General features: G+C 57.6%; 2 protein-coding genes across 2 annotated transcripts in view; both read right to left on the bottom strand.

Moving 5' to 3' along the window:
* Positions 1-924: 924 nt before the first annotated feature.
* Positions 925-11423, bottom strand: LOC119109698 (cullin-4A). Its single transcript, XM_037233427.1, has 13 exons — positions 10964-11423; positions 8964-9137; positions 8306-8498; positions 7470-7658; positions 5653-5986; positions 5103-5295; positions 4798-4934; positions 4083-4247; positions 3436-3657; positions 3054-3161; positions 2581-2751; positions 2046-2204; positions 925-1188 (listed from the first exon to the last, which is right to left on the bottom strand). Exons 1-13 carry the CDS (start codon positions 11100-11102, stop codon positions 1093-1095), a joined length of 2280 nt encoding a protein of 759 aa, XP_037089322.1. The 5' UTR covers positions 11103-11423; the 3' UTR covers positions 925-1092.
* Positions 11424-13781: 2358 nt separating this feature from the next.
* LOC119109219 (CCR4-NOT transcription complex subunit 10-B-like) overlaps positions 13782-21383 on the bottom strand; it is an 8113-nt gene continuing 511 nt past the window's right edge. Inside the window, exons 2-11 of the mRNA XM_037232811.1 lie at positions 21214-21278; positions 20425-20538; positions 19018-19279; positions 17722-17924; positions 17115-17227; positions 16449-16599; positions 15845-16061; positions 15377-15537; positions 14605-14674; positions 13782-13898 (exon numbers count right to left, since the gene is read on the bottom strand). Of these exons, the coding sequence (XP_037088706.1) occupies positions 13843-13898; positions 14605-14674; positions 15377-15537; positions 15845-16061; positions 16449-16599; positions 17115-17227; positions 17722-17924; positions 19018-19279; positions 20425-20538; positions 21214-21278 (1412 nt within the window). The 3' untranslated portion in view covers positions 13782-13842. The remainder of the gene's footprint in view (positions 13899-14604; positions 14675-15376; positions 15538-15844; positions 16062-16448; positions 16600-17114; positions 17228-17721; positions 17925-19017; positions 19280-20424; positions 20539-21213; positions 21279-21383) is intronic.

The following is a 21383-nucleotide window of genomic DNA, read 5'->3' as shown; positions in this document are numbered from 1 at the left end:
TCGTTCTACCCTCGCTCAGTGCACTCAGTTTGTATTGGACACGCCGGTGCCGGCGGCCGTCGTTCTACCCTCGCTCAGTGCACTCAGTTTGTATTGGACACGCCGGTGCCGGCGGCTGTCGTTCTACCCTCGCTCAGTGCACTCAGTTTGTATTGGACACGCCGGTGCCGGCGGCTGTCGTTCTACCCACGCTCAGTGCACTTAGTTTGTATTAGACACGCCGGTGCCGGCGGCTGTCGTTCTACCCACGCTCAGTGCACTCAGTTTGTACTGGACACGCCGGTGCCGGCGGCTGTCGTTCTACCCACGCTCAGTGCACTCAGTTTGTATTGGACACGCCGGTGCCGGCGGCTGTCGTTCTACCCACGCTCAGTGCACTCAGTTTGTATTGGACACGCCGGTGCCGGCGGCTGTCGTTCTACCCACGCTCAGTGCACTCAGTTTGTATTGGACACGCCGGTGCCGGCGGCTGTCGTTCTACCCACGCTCAGTGCACTGAATTTGTATTGGACACGCCGGTGCCGGCGGCTGTCGTTCTACCCTCGCTCGGTGCACTGAATTTGTATTGGACACGCCGGTGTCGGCGGTCTACTCGCGCGCCTCGCGGACACGCCGGTGCCCATCCGATCCCGTGGCAAAGGAAATATTACAAGAAAGGTGGGTCTGAGGTGACGTGGCCGGTATATTTCGCAAGGACGGTAATCGATATGCTCGAAATCAGCTCAGGAAAACACGCGTCACTGGGCGATTTGTCGCGGCGCTGATCCCTAGCGCGCCTGTCGCAAACATATTGCTCGCTAGTGAGACCTGAGCGGCGCAAATAACCGCTCACATATGTGTAACCATTCGATGGAGAAGAACGCCACCGCACGGGCCGCTGCCAGCCGCTCCCGTTCTCCGCTCTCCGACGACCAACACCCCGCACCTGTTCCATCTATATTTGCTTCATAAACGCACGGAAAGAGCAACGTAGCAGGCACTGTGCTACCTGCACCTGTATGTACACGAACACGCAGACGCCCACTCGGCGGTCCGAGGCCACAGACCGCCCCAGCCCCGGCCGGGCGCCATACTGGGGGCCGGTCGGGCCGCTCACGCCACGTAGTTGTATGTGTTGGGACTGTCCTTGTCCCGCTCCATGTAGTCGCGGTCGATCAGCGACTCGATCCGCTTCTTCAGGTCGGTCGGCTGCAGTGGCAGAGGGGGGAGGGGGGGGGGGGGCGTTAGATGGGAGGAGCTACAGACAGAACCGGAGAAGGACAATGACCGCGCCGGTGTGGCTGCTGCGAAGGACACCAAAGCTCGGGTAAAATTGGGCAAAGGCAGCATGCAGAGGTGGACCAAAAATGTATTTCAACGGTCATTTTCCAACGCTGCATGCCGCAGATCAAGTAATACCAATGTTTCCTTTTTAATGGTTGCCGCACGACCTGTTGTGTCCCACACCCCGCCCCTTCCTCCTTGATGGCGAGGCATCAAACACTTCAATGGACGAAATTGCTCTGTACTGCCATGAAGCCTGCGGATTTGGTTGCTACATACCGTTACCAACCAGTAGATCATCTATGAACGCACCTAACTGCCACACCACCTTACGACAGTTCCCATCACACTCCCGCCAATCCTTGGCGGACGAGCAAGTGACCATTGGACCGCCTAATTGGCGCGGCCACCGGCGACAGCTCCAGCCCCCGGCAGCCAGCCTCTACAGCACGCTGCAGCTCGCGCCGCTCTTGAACCGCACCCGTAAGCGCGAGGTGCGCACCTAGCCACGACCTCGAGACGGCGCTAGCTGAAGTTTCGCCATCTCCAGCTTTGCTATCTTGAACTGGCTGCAGGTGGCGGTACGTCGTCGCAAGTCTGACTCGTGGGACATCTGGCAGACCACTCCATGAGTCCGCCCGTAACGTCATGCGCCAAGTTAGGTCATCAACTCAAGCCATCAAGTCAAGCCATCAAATCGGGTCAGGTCAAGTCAAGTCGTCAAGTCAAGTCACCCAGTCGGTCCCGCGTTCGAAATGAGCGGAAAGTGCCGGAAGTCTCACCTTGACTTGGAACTGGGACTTGAGCTGGTGGTACAACTCCGATATGAGCAGACTGTGCGACAGCGATTTCCGCATCTTCATGACGCGCACGATGGCGGCGTCGATCTGGTACTGCCGGTCCTGGAACACGCGCTCCTCGGTGTCCTTCTGCTCCTCTATCTGCGGGGACCGTCAGAAGGAGCGTCAGACTCGCCGTCCGGGGGCGCCCGGGCCCGCCGCACCGCAGCGAGACAACAGCCGGACCACGCGTCCGTCGTGAGGCGGGGACAACCCCCCCGCGACACATCCAATCCCGGGGTGACCCGGAGCGATGGGCTCCCTAGGACCGGCACTGCGGGCGGGCGGGCGGGGATGACACGCTCGGGCCGGTCCTGACCGGGCCGGCCGGCGGGTCCTGACCACAGCACCGGACGTCGACGGCCCCCAAGACTGGTCGAGAGCCAGGTCGGAGCGCGAGGCGAGGTTGCCGCGCCACGCCGTGCGCCCGCCCGCGCGCGGCCACGCCACGAGACGCCAGGCTGTGCCGAAGTCTCACCGTCTCCTTCAGCTGAATCTGATTAATCTTGATTCTGTAGAGCTGGTGCGTGAAGTCCCTGTTGAAGACGAACTTGTCGCCCGGGTTGACCTCCTTGCCGCGCGGTAGCTTCTGAATGACGCGGGCTTTGCCGCAGGCCAGCGACTGCACGGTGCGGCGCAGCTCGTCCGGCTGCCGGCAGCGTCAGGTGAGGCCCCGCGCCGCAAATCCCGAGCTCCGACGCCGGACGGCCCCAAAAGGTCTCGCGTCCAGCACCAAACTGGCGCACCGCGCGCGCCAGCCAACCCCCCCCCCCCCCCCACACACACACACAGGCGCACATCGCGGACGCGCCAGGGCGCCGTCGCGTGCAGCTCAGCCGGGTGCTCGGAGAACGACGCCATGTACTAGCACGATGGGATAACAGCGCGGAGGAGTAACTCATCCGTGGCATAGCGTGCTATCGCAGCGGGGGGGGGGGGGGGTGGACCGACCTCGATGTTGGTGGCCGTCTGCAGCTCCTCCACGGTCAGCTCTGGCCGGTCGTTGAAGAGCAGCAGCACCAGCGCCTGATACAGTGACACGTGCAGCTCCTTGTAGCCCTGTCGGCCACGTCGCGACATGTCACAACCGAGTCCCACCGCTGAGCTGCGTACCGCCCGGCGTCGGCGATCTCGTCAGGAAACAGGCGCGAAGCACTGAGACTGCATGTGGTGACACGACGACATAGACTCGCATCGAGACGTCAACTGCTTCGAACACCGGCGGAGACGCCGTCACTGATCTACGGCCAGTCTCCCCTCCTGCGGTCCCCGGGCCGGACGCGGCGCCACCCCTGGCCGGGGGCGGGGTGAGGCCGTCCGGCGCACCACTCACGCAGCGGAAGTTGCCCCGCAGCAGGCAGTGGCCGAGCGAGGGCTGCCACTGCAGTTTGCGACCGCTGTGCTTGGACAGGTAGAACTTGTTGAACAGGTCCTGCAGGGGCACCATGTCGGGCTGCAGGTGCACCTCCACCGGCGGGTAGGTCGGCCAGTAGCCCATCGTCAGGATGTTGACGTTGAGGTCAAGCGACGGCGCCTCGCGCGCGTTCGCCTGGTGCTGGCCGCAAGCGGGTCATCGGGTCAGACGGTTGGCGGCGCCGCTGCAAGGTCGCGAACAGCGCGACTGGACGCCACACAATGGCACGGCGATCGGCGCGGTGCGATGCGTGCAGTGTCGCCCAGAACAGCGCCGAGTTACACAAGCGGGGGACGTGGAAACGGCGGGTGAAATGACGTGAGGCCCGCGTGAGGTTCTCGTGGGATCCTCCGGTAAGCAGATCCTACTGGCGCCGCTGGCTCGCCTACTAACCTCTCCGCCGGTGGGAAACGCAACAGAGGAGATGCTGCAGGGTCGTAAAAACACGATATGACCCGTACATCAAAGTGCGTTCAGCCATCCGCATCCAGAGACGAAACCAAGCGTCACCACCATCCGTTGCATCTCTATTCAGTAACATCATTGCACCCTACCCTGATCCTGACCTGTTTGAAAGCGAGCATGATATCTTTGCTGAGTTCCATGTCCTTGAACATGCCCTCCAGCTTGGACGTGAAGCCGGCGCCGCACTCCTGCTTCAGCTTGCTGAGCATCGACTTCTCGGCGTCGACGCTCGCCGACTTCCCTAGCAGCAGACGCTTGGCCAGATCCTGGCGCGGGGAGAGCACGTGAGCGAGTCGTCGTATGACGAACGCGGGGCTCGGGAATGATGAGAATGAGACAAGGTGTCCACGGGGAGGCAGAGTGCAAACCCCGGAGGCGGGGAGGGGGGGGGGGGGTCGAAGGGGAGGCCCGGGACGACCGTGGCCGTGAACGGCGGCTGCCGAAGAGATCGGAACTCTTGTGGAAAACGCTTGTCTGCCCAGATGCAGACGCAGACACGGACACAGACGCAGCACCTGGACCATTGGTTAAATCCCTACACCACCCCTTGCCTACCAACAGCATTTGTACCCACTGTGCATAGCTGGTAGGACGGAATTCTTAAAACATTCCATATGTGAGAGCCGTAACCATCTCATCCATCGCATCTGCGGTGCCGTGGCATCCCTTGCCGCATCTGCGGCAAAGGATGCCACGGTACCATAAAGGTGGTGGCTGAAGTCCAAGCAAAAACGTGCTCACGCACCAACGCATGTAATGGGTGACACATGTGACGCACTCAAGTCACATTAAGCTGTAGCCCACTAGAGCACAAACCTTTTTGTAGAAGGCCTCGAAGACATCTTTGCCGTGGATGAACCTGAAGAGGACCATGATCTTGTCCATGAGCCGCTCCAGTTCTTCCTCCGTCGCTTCCTTGTTTCCGGACCGCAGCTTGTTGTCGATATATTTAGCTGCAAAACACCAGCCACGATAAGGTTCCAGACAAGCCGGCGGAGCCAGACACCTTGTGAGAGGCATGTGCTTAACACACGACACCCCACCACCCGGAAACCGGCCTCCAGGATACACCGCGACGCCCTGTTGTGCCGCCGGCTCATTCGGTGGCACCGCTGACTGACCTATCATCTCCGCCGGCTTGTTCTGCCGCTGGTTGATGAAGTTCTCGAAGGCGTCTCGCAGCAGCTGCAGGAACTTGTCATTGTTTTGGAAACACTGCGACATGATGTTGTCCATGTGGTCCTTGAACTCGAGCAGCTCCTGCACCATGGTGCGGTCCTTCTCCTCGTCCACCACGATCGTCCTGCCACGCTTCTGCCGACATCGACAGGCACACTCGTCACTAAACCAGGCCAGCAATCACTGGCGCAGACGGCGCCGACCACCGCGCAAGCCAGGAAGTCACCCGCTTATATTAGCCAACGCCTGCCAGGTGTCCAGTACCAGGATCGATGCCCGCATACTTTCCCATCAGCGACAACTTGGTACAGGTCTCGACACACGTGCTACAGATGTCCCGCGGGGAATGCCCGCTGTCTTCACAACGCTACTGTTAACAGCCGCGCCAGAGAACGGACCGCGCGATCTATTCGATAGGTCTGCGTTCAGGCGCGAGGCTCGGCTGGCGGAGCGAGCGGGGCCCCTGCCCTCCCCTTCCTCCTGTCGCCTCACCTTGACAAAGGTGCTCATGCCGGCGCCGAGCTCGAGCAGGCCGTTCTTGACTCGCGACACGAGGCTGTAGAGGAGGCGCAGCTCCTGCAGCCGGCCCTGCTCCAGCAGCTGGTCCAGCCCCTTCTGCAGCATCGTCACCAGGTGCTCGCTGATCAGCTGCTTCTCCACCGAGTAGATGAGCATGCGCCGCGTGGAGGCGTCCAGGTAGTAGAGGAGCCGCTCGTGCTCCTCCTGCAGACGTCGGTCCACGTGCACCAGGTACTGGGGCACGTCTCGCTCCTGCAGCAGGCGCTGACCCTCGGCCGCGTACAGCCGGTCGGTGGCCTGCAGGAACCTGGCGGCAGGGCCGGTGGCGGCTGGTCAGTCGGGCGTGCCGCTCGCCGGCGGAGGTGAGACGGCAGGCGAGGCGCGCCGCCAGAGAGCGGCTCCCGGCCGGACGGCCACAGCCGCACCAGACGTGGAAGATCGCCACAAATGGGGCAGCGAATGACAGTGGCAGTCACAAGTCAGAAACAGATCTAGCAGGCGGCCGCATGAATCAACGAACATACATGGCGACCAGCCGCACCAAGTCTGACAGCACCAGAAACGACACGCGCAAGAGCACGCACGGTATACCGGGACACCGAACATGGCACGGCACATACGAAAACAGACAGGTGGCAACAGCATCGAACCGCTATGACTGCGACCATCGATACTATGACTGCGGCAATACATGGTATGGTCGCGGTCATACCTAACAACACTAGTTACGGCACGCCAGAACAACGAGACAGCTACAGTCAACACACGACACCACACACTACCAAACTGAGCATGCTGCGACGCGGGCAGGTACAGCACGGTCGAAAACTGGGCCAAGGACTGCACATACCCACACACACAAAGCTACTGTACCAGACGCCTCACGGGAGCCTCGCGCGACAGACAGCAAACCCATCTCGGTCGCGGGTCACAGACTCGGCCACGGCTAACGAACGTAACGCTGACGGGCGCGATCGCGGCAGGGTACCCGCCAGAGGTCTAAGGGCGGTGACAAACGCAGCCGGCGCGGCACGGCGCACAGACGTGCGGATGCTGTCGAAGGTGCACGCAGCGACATCTACTCCGCGGCTAACGGAATGGTCTCACAGGACTCCTCAAACGAAACAATGTATGCATGTATATATATATATATATATATATATATATATATATATATATATATATATATATATATATATATACTATGAGGTCGATGTAACAAGAACTCTGCATGAGTACCTATCACCTAACCTTGCAGCGAATTGGATCCCGTGCTGTCCGATTTTTTATAGCACGTAGGCGTCTGCGTAAAAACGCTACCACCTGTTATGCAGCCAACTCTTTGCATTCCTTCCAACTATCTTTGTTGAGAGAAAACGCTCAAAAAAGCAGCAGCTGTTCTGAACACAAGTCTGTGCGCACCATTCAAAACAGCTTCAACACGCTCGTCTGTCCGCACATACCAGCGTTCACTCATTCCTTGGCCAGGTCTCCCCAACGGGCTTACAACTCGCGATACAGGGCGACAATTCCCCACTTCCCCGTGCCCGTGCCCGTGTCCGTGTCCGTGTCCGTGTTCGTGTTCGTGTTCGTGTTCGTGTTCGTGTTCGTGTTCGTGTTCGTGTTCGTGCCCGTGTCCGTGTCCGTGTCCGTGTCCGTTGCCGTTCTCGTGCCCGTCCCAGTCTGCGCCGTGCCCGTGCCAGTCCAAGTCCCGCGCCGTGCCCGTCTCAGTCCCAGTCCCGCGCCGTGCCCGTGCCCGTGCCGTGCCGTGCCGTGCCGTCGTCTTTCACCTGTCCTCGAAGGCCGCCTGATAGATCTGCAGGTCGCAGAGCATGCGCAGCAGCGACTTGAGCAAGATGCGGTCGACGGCCTCGCCGGCGCGTTCGCGCTCGATCAGCGCCAGCAGGCCCGAGACCGTCCGGCTTTGCACCAGCTCGTCCGTGATCACGTGCGTGCGGAAGATGTCCAGACCCATGTCCCTGGCAGCGGAGGCAGGCGGCGTGAGTGGCGGCGGCGGCGGCGGCGGGTCGGACACCCATGATTCAAGCGTCGGGGCGGGGTCGACGGCAGTTGTGCGTTAAAAAGTCGTGCTGCCTGGGTTTCTAGGTGCGTTGGGGGCGTGGTAATACAGCACTCGTCTCTGCCAGGCGGTAAACCAAATCAGCCCGGGTTTTCGTCCGAGGTCTATCTTGGAGACTGAGTTTAAGGCAATGCTAAACAGAACTGCAGCAGAGGAATGGAACGCCCAGTGATGTCAGCATGTACTGATACCTGATACAGTGAGCATTAGGTTTGGAAGGACAACTTCCGCTGAACAGCTGGCACATAAACACACAATGTCTGCATAGCAGCTCACAGCAAGCAGTGTATGAAGTTTCAAGCACTGGAGGAAAACATGTGTGACTGTAACACACACTTGTTCCTCGCGAGCAACCAAGTTATTCAGCCCCTTCAACACATAATGGTATGCACGTTTACACCAGTGTTTCAATAATCGGCCACTTGGGTAGCAGGGATACCGATTTTTCACGCTGCTTCACCCCGGCTTGAAGTTCACTGCCTGTTGCCCCTCCCCTTTCCCAACACCACAGTGTGCCCGGCCGGCGGCGGTGGTAGCGTGACTGACCAGATGCTGAGTATGGACGGACTCTGCAGCACGTAGGTGCGGTCCAGGTAGAGGAAGATACTGCGCACCATGATCATCTGTCGACAGTGGCTCTGCCAGCACTCGTTCATTTCGCGTAAGAAGAGGTCGCGGTCTGCCGTCTCGTCACCGAGGAAGTTCAGCACCTGCAGCTTCACGTGCGCCTCCGTCAGCGCTGAAAAATATGAGCGCTCGCGGTCAGGTGGGTGGGGGGGGGGGGGGGCTGTAAACAGCAGGGCCACGGAGCAGCAGCACTCTCTTAAGAGCAGCCTCAACCCCAGCAGTGGCAGCTGAGGCTGACCTGATGGCAAGACGGCAGCCAGGCTATGGCTGACACTCTCTTAAGAGCAGGCTCAATCCCGGCAGTGGCAGCTGAGGCTGACCTGGTGGCAAGATGGCGGCCAGGCTATAGCTGGCATTGTGGGATAGCAGGGTGTAGTGCACAGTGCAAAGGCATGGTGCCCAACACATCTAGTGCAGGATGGATTGTGTTAACTTCAACGTTTTCTACAAACCTGGCTTATGTTGATACAAGCCCCACTTTATTAAGGTGCAAAAATACACCTCAACTTGGTTAATAACTGTCATGATGCCAGAAGCCACATTGCACCAGCACACACAATGATGCACCATATGGCACCTTTCAGGTTGGCATACAGCTGGGCAGCCATCTTGTGGTTGCACATGTTCTCAACAGCTTGGTAGAGCTCCTCCAGACTGTAGGCGATGGACCGGGACTGCTGGATGGCCAGCACAGCCTCCTTCAGCTTGCTCCAGGTGACCTCCTGGTAGTTGTCAGGCAGCTTTGGCCGCTCTGTGGCATAGGAAGCAAATATAGTTATGTCAGTAATGTGGTCAAATGTTATGCAGATGTGGTTTTTGAGCCAATGCCCTTGCTAACCAATTGTTGTAAAAAAATGTTGCACTACAAGGAAGGAAGATTCCAGTTCAACAGCATTTCTGTCAAAGATCTCAACATATCAGGCAGACATTTTAAGATGTTTTTCAGTCTATAGTGATGTATTTGAAACATAAAGCTGTTTGATTGCCACCAGATTGGCAAACATTTTTGAAAACTCAGGAAGAATTGGAAATTAATTGATATTTGCCTGACAACACATTCCATTTATCAATTTACAAGTATTGTTGGAAGATACAAAGGAGATGGGATTAAAGATGAACCAAAGATTCTGTGAATTTCAAGTATTTTGAACAGAAGTGACTTCCAAATTACTGGTGTATGCTGATGGATATGGAGAAGTAAAAGCGAGGCTAGCTGATGGCAATTCCTGAAATGAATGCACATAAACAGTGCCTACACCACCATAATTGTTTCCACTAACAGATCATCAGAACTGAATATTCAAGTAGGGGGCCATCCTCAAATTTAGTTATGTATGGAAGGGGAGAGAGGAGGGTTTGAAAGAGCATTGTAGAGGCACAAAAAGCCTGGGAAAGGAAGTTGGTGCAATGTCACACTCAGCTGGGGTCATGGAGCAAACCATAATTTTTTTCTAAAAAAAATAATGAGCACATTATAGCTGGATGCCATTGGCTCTTCTCTGAGCCAGGAGTGCCTGTCATTCATTTTAAATCTCTAGCTCAGTTGGAGGCTAACTGATATTGCTTTTTTGGCATGCTATGCTGGCCATACTCATATTTTTTTGGGGGGGATGTTGTTCAAACACAGGATAGCTGGGGAGAGGGGAAAGGACTTCACCCAGAATAAGCAGCATGCAACCAGTGACAGGAAAAGTTGCCAACAGATGTCAACAATGTGGAATGTTACTTATGGACTGCTTCTGTCATGCTCATAAAAGGCTAAGTCTGAGATAAGGTGATAAATGCATGCTTTTTAGATACCTTCCTTGCATAACCAACAATTGCATAGATTGTGTGCTATGTTATAAGGTGTGTGAATGCACACAGCATATTTATAAGAAGATAGTGGTCTCTGTATAATTGAATAAACCTGGTAAAATTGAGTTTAGCTTATTGGCAAACTGGGATATGCAATTAAGTGCAATCATGCTGAAGGGATTCAAATTATGTCATCAAGCACATGGATTTGACAATAAATGTTTACATCCAAAATGGAAATTTTCATAGCAATATTACAAACATACCACAATGGTGACCACTTGACCTAGGTAGTCTCTTGGACATGCCCCTGTGTTGGAGTTTTGCTCTGGCCACAGTATAACAAAGGTTGGGTTTCACTAGTAGGTTAGATTTCATGCCATTTCTATCATTGATGTCACAATTTATTATGTAAAACTTTTGACAGCATGCAATCTTATTTCTAAGAGTTAAAATTTATTTTATCATGTATTATCTTTAAGAATCAGTTGTACCATAGTGAGTAAAGCAAGACCTTATCAAACTCTAACCTTAAAGTGTACAGCAAAGGCATGGTTGGCCTGTGATTAGTGGTTACTCATCATTGCACAATTGGAAGCATTGACAAAACAGTTATAATGCATTGCACTCATACCTCATGAAAGATGACTGATGACCAACAATGGATGCATAGGACAGAATTGATTGTGAATTGATTTAACATAGACCTGTGTATGAAGTGTAACTAGCAACATCTAATCCACATGACCAAATAACACCAAAAGAATTAGCAAATCTTACCTCTCAAATTTTTGATGACCAGTTTCTTAGCCGACCCAGTCTTAGCTGCAGCAGCTTGTCCTGCCACAGCACTGATGCCATTTCCACCCACATTTATGGCAGAGAAATTAGCTCGTTTTGATTGAACTGTCTCCGCCATTTCCCCCTCACTGGCAGGGCCCTCAAAATTTGTAGGCGTCCTGGTACCTATGATTGCTGATGAGTGGGTATACTGTCAATAAAATGTATTGAGAATAACAAAGCTCCGTGAGCCTTCCTCGACGGTTACTGCGCTGCAGTTTCAATTATCAGTCGCTTCCGACCAAATACTGGGCAGCCAGGGACCGAGTTCCGGTACCAAAACACCGCTAATGAGTCTCAACAATTCAGCCTACTGCACTTCACATTCTTGGATGAGATTTCATAGACATCACAAACACTTCCACGCGGCTGATAATCCCAAACAGCACTGTATCCCCCCTCAGACGGATTTTCTACGACGCCAAGGTCACCAAGGAGGCGATTCTTCGGCAAGTCAAATCTTTTCATATCCTGTCGCCGATCACTCGAATACTAGTGACGTCATTGAGTATACCCGTAGCTGTTGTGTGCGACTCGAAAACGCGAGTGATTCTTGACCATATGCGCAGAAACATGGGGAGGGGGGAATATAAGGAGCGCTTTCCCCTTATCTTTTGGGCCGGGGAACGGCCCCCAACTTTGGCAGGGTTAATTCCAAGATTCTGATGCATAAAATCAAACTGTTTTCTCACAGAAAGTCTCTTAGTTAAATAGATACCAGCTATTTTTTTCATACCGAAATCTAGAACGCCTTTTGGCTGTTTTTTTATTTTGCTTTATGTTTTCTTTACCTATGCGGGTACCGTCCATTTTAATTAAGATCGAGACAACGGTTTGGTTTGAAGAGAGTCGGCTGCTTGCGGGTTCTCGTTAAAACAACACATTGCCGACGATGAGTAACATCCGCGCTGTTTTTTCGCATCATCACATACAGCATCAAAATGCCGCCACCACGCCCGCACCATGTAGAGAGACGAGTGCGACCTGAAGGCATCTACCATAGCGGTGTGAGGAGTAGGTAAAGGCATCTGCCGCTGCCGCTAAGACAGGGGCGGATACAGGATTTTGTCAAAAGGAGGCCATGCGAGCGACATATGCTCGTCAAGTCGGTAGCAGGTTCAGAATCACGGCAACCAAATGGTTCCAGCGTGGGCAGCCATCCCGGGGCCTGAATTGGGTCTAACTGGAACCCACCTGGGCTGCCTGGTTGGGACCCACATGAACATGCCCAGCTGGAGCCCACAACGGTACGTCCAGTTGGTACCCATATAACTATACCCAGATGGCACCCACAAAGATGGCACCCACAAAACTAGCCCAGATGGGACCCAGTTGCGCTTCCCTGATCTGCCTTTCCGATCCCATGTCATAGTTGGACCGCCGTAATGCCAGGCTCAGTGTCTCATATCATCAATAATGTGTCAGGTCAAGGGTGATTCACCACGCATTCGTACGGAGTTGCTCCGGCAACAGTTGTGCAAAGTTGTACAAAGCGTACAATTCCCTGTTGTCATGTTCGATGCGACATTTTTCTCCTAACCATTTTTCCCAGTCGTCTTTCTTTCCTCTTCTTTTTCCTAAGCCATTCTTTCTTCTGCAGACAGTAGCCTGCCTTCCTGGTGATGACGTTTCCTGGAGGCCAATGATATGAACCTGGTGATCGTCAAGCTACTCAACGCCATGTCACCGACGTTTTGCGAGCAGCACGACCGGTTTATTTACGATGTGACTTTCTGGCCACGTGTTCCACCCCGTGGACACCAATACAGGTTTGCTGTCTTTAGAGGTGTTGTAGCGGCAAGCCTTGATTGATCTGCAGGATTCTGTTGATCTTTTGTCCCCGTATACCAACTAGCGGTTCGTCCAGAGCAGGATAGCACCCGCTGTCGCCACCAGCGGGGTCGCGTACCGGAGGAGTCCTACCTAACCTCTGTGAAATTGCTGAAGTCCAGTGGCTGACCTGACCTGGCCACCGCGCCTTCTGGAAACCGACACTTGTCCAACCAATGATCACAGCTTGATACGGTTTTGATCTATAAGATCCGCAAGTATTGTCAACAAATGTGCCAAAAACTAATGGCCGTTTTGTATTATGCGGGCGTCTCATCATCAGTGTCCGTGCCGTACGGGATGTGCGGCAATTAGGGGGGCAAAGGCGCGACACATACGCAGTGACACCAATCGTGTCACCAGTAAGCGGTCAGTGAATAATATATGCTCATAAGTGGCGCCTTACCGCGCCGATCCGAGCATTGTTAAAATCGTGGTACAAGAGCCCACAGAAAGCTGTGATCGGCTACATATTGAACGACAAAGATGACAACAAACATACGTTGCCTGAAGAATGGGCTCCTAGTGGAGTTAATGCATTCCAGTTCAGAACGGTGCATACACGAATGCCACGCAACACTACCATTGACACACGCAACACTATCGCATTTGCGAGCGCACGCGCAGTTCGCGATAAATAGCATGAGCCTCATGCAACTCCATCATTGCTCCGCCCAATGTTGGCTATTGTAACATCACGCGTGACCCGCTGCGCATGCGCACAAATCCCAGCACGCAGCGCGCGTTAGTCCAAGCCGAACCACACTGCCATAATCCTCAGACAAAGAGGTGGATAAGCTGGGCAAAGAAGCCCGCAGTGTATTTCTCAGTACCACAAACAGACGCGGAAGCACGTGGGGAGGAGGATGTGGGGGGGGGGGGGGGGGCATCACACCGCCAGCCGGTCGGCCGGCGGAGGGATATTGCGTGAGCGACGCCCGGGGGCCGGCGCCGGCGGCGGCCCGAAGGACGTGGTCGCCTGGCGGCCACTAGCGGTACTGCGGCGAGTGCTGCTTGATGATGGATCGCACGATGTCCAGGTTCCCTGCGGAGGGCGACACGCCGCTGAGGTAGGACGGCAGGTGGGCGCGACCGCCGCACTCGACGCGTGCACCTCCACGCGCCTACCGTCACGTGGGAGATCGCGACGCCGGACGGCTTTGGCGTGGCCAACACGGACCAAATCACCAGCCTAGCCAATCACCAAACGAGCAATAGTACCGTCTGAACAGATCGTAGTGCTTGTTGTCGAGCAAAACCCTCCTATACAGTGACCGCGAATGATAGTTATAGCAACGCTCGGCGCCCATAGCACCGGGCGGAAAGCAGGCCAGCCACTACCGAGTAAAGTCCGATTTGAATAAGCTACTTGGAACACAGCGAAACTCTTCAATGAACACTGGAGCGCGGCAACAGAACGGTAGCACCAATTCCAGTCGAACACTTACTTTTCAAAAACTAACATTCGCCACGCAGAGGCCCACTTGCCACGCGCCTGAACGGCCAGCTCGAATGGTGCAGCCTGGAGGCGTGGGAGGGGGCCTGCCTGTTGCTATCCTTGCTCCCGGTTATGTTACAGCCACGTAGTTGTAAGCATAATGGCCGGGTAATTGTCTCTTAAAGGTCAGGAAACGGTAGTCACGGGTCCATCAGTTAACGGTCGGGCCAGGTCAGATCAGGAGTACCAATCGCGCATCATGCTGGTCCGCGATTGCCGACGGAAATGACTGGGCGGTGGGAGCGAAGCATACCGTGCTTCAGCTGCAGGTACAGCGCCAGCTGCACCACCTGCGGCGGCACCTCCGGAGACGACGGGTTCATCTGCGGATGGGGAAGGGGTCATCAAAAAACCGCCGCCTCGCATGTCCAGCGTCACATCAGCACCCCACCTTCGTCTCCGCCAGTCAGCCGCCGCCCCGCATGTCCAGCGTCACATCAGAACAAGCGCCACTGTGCCCGCTGGTCAGTCGCAAAGACCGCACCGTTCTGGCCAGGCCGGGTGTCTGAGCGCGCCCGCAGCCCTGATCGTACCACTCTGAGCAGGTCCCAGACCCGGCGCCCTGATCGTACCACTCTGAGCAGGTCCCAGGCCGGGTGTCTGAGCGCGCCCGCAGCCCTGATCGTACCACCCTGAGCAGGTCCCAGGCCCGGCGCCCTGATCGTACCACCCTGAGCAGGTCTCAGGCCCGGTGTCTGAGCGCGCCCGGCGCCCTGATCGCACCACCCTGAGCAGGTCCCTGACCCGGCGCCCTGATCGTACCACCCTGAGCAGGTCTCAGGCCCGGTGTCTGAGCGCGCCCGGCGCCCTGATCGTACCACCCTGAGCAGGTCCCTGACCCGGCGCCCTGATCGTACCACTTTGAGCAGGTCCCAGGCCCGGTGTCTGAGCGCGCCCGCAGCCCTGATCGTACCACCCTGAGCAGGTCCCAGGCCCGGTGTCTGAGCGCGCCCGGAGCCCTGATCGTACCAGTCTGAGCAGGTCCCAGGCCCGGTGTCTGAGCGCGCCCGGAGCCCTGATCGTACCACTCTGAGCAGGTCCCAGGCCCGGTCCAGCTCGCCGCGGATGGTCCGCACCACGGCCATGTTATACTGCAGGCACATGCGCGCCCCTAGGGGCGTGGACGGGTACCACTGTTGCTCCACCGGCGACGGCGTCACCCCCGGCGCGTGCAGAGACATGTCCCCTGCGGACAGAGTGTAGGGCTGTTGCTCCAGGGTCGCGCTGGTGCGAGAGGTATCCAGGGAGGGGCCTGAATGCGCTCAAAGACATGTCGTGAAGAGATACCACTGGACCGAACACGCTATCAAATGAGCCCGGTTCATAGTAGAGAAACATCAAACAGCATATCATCTAGCGGCACCAAGCGATGTCGTCATCACCGCCAGTGCCAGCACTTGCCCCTCATCACAGTCCCCTCCCCTCAGACACATACGTCGAACGGCCAGCTGACAGGCATCATCCCCCCCCCCCCTCCAGGGTGTCGTCCTCACCGCCCAGCTCGTGACTGAGATGCTCGAGCGCCTCGTCCACGCGATCGAGCAGCACCAGAGCCTCGGCGGCGTACAGGTGGCCCAGCAGGCGCTGGACGGGCGCCAGCAGCCGCTGGTGCAGCAGCTTGCAGGCGTGCTCCAGCGCCAGCACCGGGTCACCCAGGCACAAGTGCACGTACGCGGCGGCCGAGAGCACCGAGCACCGGATCGTCTGCACCTGCAGAGCACACGGTGCACACCGACGCTGAGGGCAACCACCGACTCCAGGCCCGGGGACAGCAACGGGCACCGGAGGGAAGCGGTACGTGCCGCGTGGACAGCCGGTGACCAGCACACATCACCACCCTGAATAGTGGGGTCATCAACGGGACAGCACGGTGGGCGAAAACACACCTGCAGAATACATAGATTCATTACATGACCTCAATGTCCTCAGTCATCGCACAACGTGTGATCCTGCTCTAGCCGCTGACCTGGTCAGGCGTGACCCTGCTCTGACCGGTGGCCCGGTCGGCGTGACCCTGCTCTGACCAGTGACCTGGTAGGGCGTGACCCTGTTCTGACCGCTGACCTGGTCAGGCGTGACCCTGTTCTGACCGCTGACCTGGTCGGGCGTGACCGGGTTGGCGGGCTCGACTGTGACCGGGCTCTCGCCTTCGCCGTCCTCGCCCAGGATGAGCCAGGCGTTGCGCAGCGCCAGCGAGGCGAACTCCAGCGTCGGGTTGGGGATGGCCGCCGACACCTGGTCAGAGCCGCTGCAAGACGAGACCAGTCCGCGCCAGTCAGCGCCGGCCAGCTAGCCGCCAGTCAGCGCCGGTCTCAGCGTCAGCCAGTCTCAGTAGTCGCATGTCGCCAGTCAGCGCCAGTCAGCGCCGGTCTCAGCGGTCAGCCAGTCTCAGTAGTCACAGGTCGCCAGTCAGCGCCAGTCAGCGCCGGTCTCAGCGGTCAGCCAGTCTCAGTGGTCACAGGTCGCCAGCCAGCGCCGGTCTCAGTAGTCAACCAGTCGCCAGACGTGCGTCAGTCAGCACGGTGACCCCTTCACTATTGGATGGCGTACGTGGACAGCTATTGATGGGACCTCAGCGACCAATTCCAGCTCGTGTCCCACTTGGCACCGCAATTTCCCACCTCGACAATAGCGGACAACGGAAAGCTGCACCGGTGGCAGACACAGATTCCAGTCACAGTCTGTGTTGGGCATGTGGAGGTCTCCCTGGGCGGGCAGCCCCGGGCTTCCACAGAGCCGGCGATGATATCTTGACGTGCTCACCTGCTGGGCGTGGTCGTGGGGCGCAGCACGAGCTTGCGGTGTGTGCCAGCGCCGATGGTGCCCTGAATCAGGCCCTGCCGCTTCCCACCGGCGCCCTGCTCGCCGTGCCGCTCCTAAACACGGCGCAGGTCAGGTCAGGTCATGACAGATGAGCTCAGGTGCTGTCAGATCGGGACAGGTGCAGTTGCGCTCAGATGTTCCCTGACCATCGGTGGTACGGGGAGTACATAGCGCAGCTTCCCCTGACCCTCCCCTCCTCCGCAGTCAGGTCGAGGACGCTCCCTGTCGGGCCGCTCACCACGGCGACATGTCCCGACACCTGGACAAACGCCACTGAAGGCCGTGCGAAGCCCAGTCTGCAGAGTGCTCACCCCGGGCATGACCCTCGCATGCCTTCCCTGACCTTGGCACGCTCTCTCCGGAGGACGAAGCGCCCGCCGCCTTGACCTCCCGCGGAGGCCAGGTCCTCCCATCCGTCCCTTTCCAGCCCGCCCCGCCTCGCCCCACGTCAGCCCGGCACATGCCCGGTCCGGCGAGCGCGCGCCGCCGACTCGCAGTGACCTCGCCGCCCGGCTCCGGCGCCCGCCGGCGCGCCGGACGCACGCACCTGTCTGTGCGCCATGACGCAGCACTCGGCCAGCCGCAGCCAGAGGCGCGGGTTGGTGTGGTACACCTGGATCGCTTCCGTCAGACAGTCGAACGCCCGTTTCGGCCGGCCGGCGTGCAGGCTGGCCAGGCCCATGTTGTAGACGATTTCGTAATGGCGCGAGCCGCCGATGGTGTGGATCGGCACGCTGCCGTACCGGTCCCCTGCGGCCCGGTCAGGTCAGGTCAGGTCAGGTCGCCGCAGCGGAGGAGCCACAGTAGCCAACCGTGGAAGCCGTACGCGCCACGGTGCGAGCCGACAGTGGTGCCTGTGAAGGTCACGGCCGTCGCAACCGTGGTTTATGTAAACCTAACCTCCGTAAACATACGTAAACATACGCTCGTGCCACGGACGGGCAGAGCGCTACGCGCTGGGCGCATTGCCTTCAAGGGAGTGCAGCACCCTTTTTGAACTTTTCGCTCGCAGTTAGATCAGACGCTTCCGACTTGGTCGGTAGTACTAGTTTTCTCGAGATGCCTCTGAACACTCAAGAACTTTGATTTAAAGAAGGTATTTCGACGGGGAAACGCCAGTGGGTCAAAGACCAGGACATGCTGACCATAATGAAAGTGGTACATGTGTACATGTGTACATGTGTAGACATGTGTAGACATGTGTAGACATGTAGACCAGTACATGTGTAGACAGATCACATGACGTGACCAGTGCATGTGCGTCACTTGACCACGTCACATGTTCAAACTTCCGTCAAAGGACTTCTCGTTAAATGGCTGGCACCGCCCGCTGTGCCAATAAAAAACATATTTTCACTGACACGATTCATGCTCATAAATGGTGGATCCCATTCTGACGGTACACTTCAGGTGTACCCAGGGGTGATTGTTGGTGCTCGTAAAATCCCTCCCCTCTTTGTTATAGGGGTTTTGGGCAGGATCGATGTGAAATCCATACGAACAGTCAGGAAGGTTACAATACATGCATCACTTCAATGCACTGTCCGCGCCAGGATTGCCCACTCCAGATCTGGGGCAACAAAGAAAGGAGAAATTTAGTGCAGTGCTGGACCATTGGCCGCGCGACTAAGATTTCAAAAAGCATAACTTAAGTTGGTTTTTACATCCTGTGGTACTGCAAATGTATTTGTTGTGCTATTTCTAGACATCACTGGCCGAAGCTTCCCAGAACACGTTTTTGACACACGCCCCAAAGGTGGCGCACTCTAAGTGCCGGCTCAACCAGCGCACATACCAGCATATCTGAACTGAAAAACAACGCGGCTTCGACACCTGTCCCCACCTTCGGCCTTGGTCTGCGGCACGGCGGTGGCGGCATCGTTCTCGGCCATCGCCTTCTGCAGGTAGTAGGCGGCCACGTTGGGCTTGTTGAGGTAGTGGTGGATGCAGGCCAGGTTGTTGTAGTACATGGTGGGCACGTGCTCGCCGGTGGCCCGGTACGCCGGCAGCGTCATGGCCGCCACCCGGTTGAGCACCGAGACGGCGGCGCGGCCCTGGCCGCTCAGGTACTCCTTGTAGCTCTCAATGAACGCCTTGCTCATGTCCTGTGGCCGGCCGCGGCGACGTTAGACGGCTGGGCCCGCGGCCTGCGCACGTCCGGCGAACCGACGCCACTCGAGGCCGACCCAGCTTCAGCGGCCGGTGCCGTTTCGCACGCGATTCCGCCCAGATGTCTAGCTCGGAGCCCGCCCAGAAGGCAAAACAAAGATGGTGGTCATAAATGGAAACCACAACTGGGAACACATGAATGTCGGGCGCATTCCGTTACAATATCAATACATTACGCTTCAAACATTAGCATCCGTACATTGACGGCAGTACAACACTAAGTAACTCTCCAAAGTCTAGGTACACCAACATCATCTATGTAGACAGCAGAGAAATGCGATGGCGAGATAGAGATCAGACTGGGATATTACAGCCTCTCATGGCAATACATAAGTGCCCTAAGTGGGGAGCGTCGGACGACGCAGGCAGGTTTGACCGCGAGCGGGCACAGAGAGATCACAGGACTGACACAGTAAGATCAGAGAACGGGCCACAGTGAGCTCCTGTCCGGTACAGGGATGGCAGCAGGCGGCCGCGGTGAGGTAACGGACCGGCAAGGCGAGGTCACGGACCGGCACAGCGAGACAGCGGGCGGTCACGGCAAGGTCATAGACCGGCACGCTGATGGTCACAGACCGACACAGTGAGACAGCGGGCGGCCACAGTAAGACAGTGGGCGGTCAGTGAGACAGCGGGTGGTTACAGCGAGACAGCGGGCGGTGACAGTGAGACAGCGGGCGGTGACAGTGCGACAGCGGGTGGTCACAGTACGACAGCGGGTGGTCACAGTGAGACAGCGGGAGGTCACAGTACGACAGTTGGCGGGTCACAGTAAGATAGCGGACGGTCAAGTAAGACAGCGGGCGGTCACAGTAAGACAGCGGGGCGGTCACAGTAAGAGAGCGGGCAGTCACAGTAAGAGAGCGAGCCGTCACATTAAGACAGCGGGGCGGTCACATTAAGACAGCGGGCGGTCACACTAAAACAGCGGGCGGCCACAGTAAGACAGCAGGCGGTCACAGTACGACAGTGAGTGGCCACAGTGAGACAGCAGGCGGTCACAGTACGACAGCGGGCGGTTCACAGCAAGACAGCGGACGGTCACAGTAAGGCAGCGGGCTGGTCGCAGCGATCGGCGCACCGTGTCGGCCATGTGGCGTATGTCGGAGGCGAGGTCGGCCATGTTGTGCAGCTGCAGGAAGGCGCGCAGCCGGTAGCGATGCACGCGGAGCGCCAGACTGGTCAGCGTGCCGTCCTGCCGGTAGAGGGGACGTCACACGCGGCCATGCCGGGAGATCGGGACTGGGACCGGACCGGAACCGGAACCGGAACCGGGACGGACAGGACCGGGACCAGGAGGACGGGACCAGGACGGGATCGGGACTGGGCAGGACCAGGACGGGACCGGGACCAGGACCGGACCGGACTGGGACCAGGACCAGGACCAGAACCAGGACCGGGCCGGGGCCGGACCCCGGGAGGGCCGGGACCGGGCCGGGACCGGGCCTGGGACCGGACTGGAGCTGGGACTGGGACCGGGGTCGGGATCGGGAACAGTAACGGGACGACAAATGGCGTCGGTGGTGTCTTGCCGTTCTCCGGAGGTTAGATGATCAATAACGCTGAGCGGCTTTAACTTGACGAATACAATGTCCAAAACCGTACGATCCAATGGAATGCACCCGCGCTGGTGCACACGACGACTCGCACCTGAGCAGCGTTTACACCCGCTCGTCACGCTCCCCTGTCTGCGAACCCACAGGCCAGCAGTCTCGGAACAGGGCATGCGTAATACCTCAGCCGAATTTGCCGACCGCCACGAAAAACACTCCCTCAGCCGCGTCTACAGGGGCCTGCCGCTTAGTTGCATGGACCGCGCCAGCGAGCAGCGGCACAAGGCGGCTGGGTCGCGCCGTAGCGCCGGACGCACCTTCTTCCTGGCGTCCTCCGGCTTGGCGGCGAACTTGGATTCGATGAACTGATGGCCTCCAGCGCCTGGGCCGGTGGTGGGCGCTCAAGCAGCACTCAGTCAGCAGCCAACAGATCCGCTTGGCGATCGAGTCGTCTGCACGGCACACGGCGGTCCTGGTCAGCCGGCAA

This window comes from Pollicipes pollicipes, unplaced genomic scaffold, assembly GCF_011947565.3.
Source record: "Pollicipes pollicipes isolate AB1234 unplaced genomic scaffold, Ppol_2.1 Scaffold_7231;HRSCAF=8579_pilon_pilon_pilon, whole genome shotgun sequence".
NCBI classification, from domain to species: Eukaryota; Metazoa; Arthropoda; class Thecostraca; order Pollicipedomorpha; family Pollicipedidae; genus Pollicipes; species Pollicipes pollicipes.
This window is presented reverse-complemented; position numbering and strand designations above follow the sequence as displayed.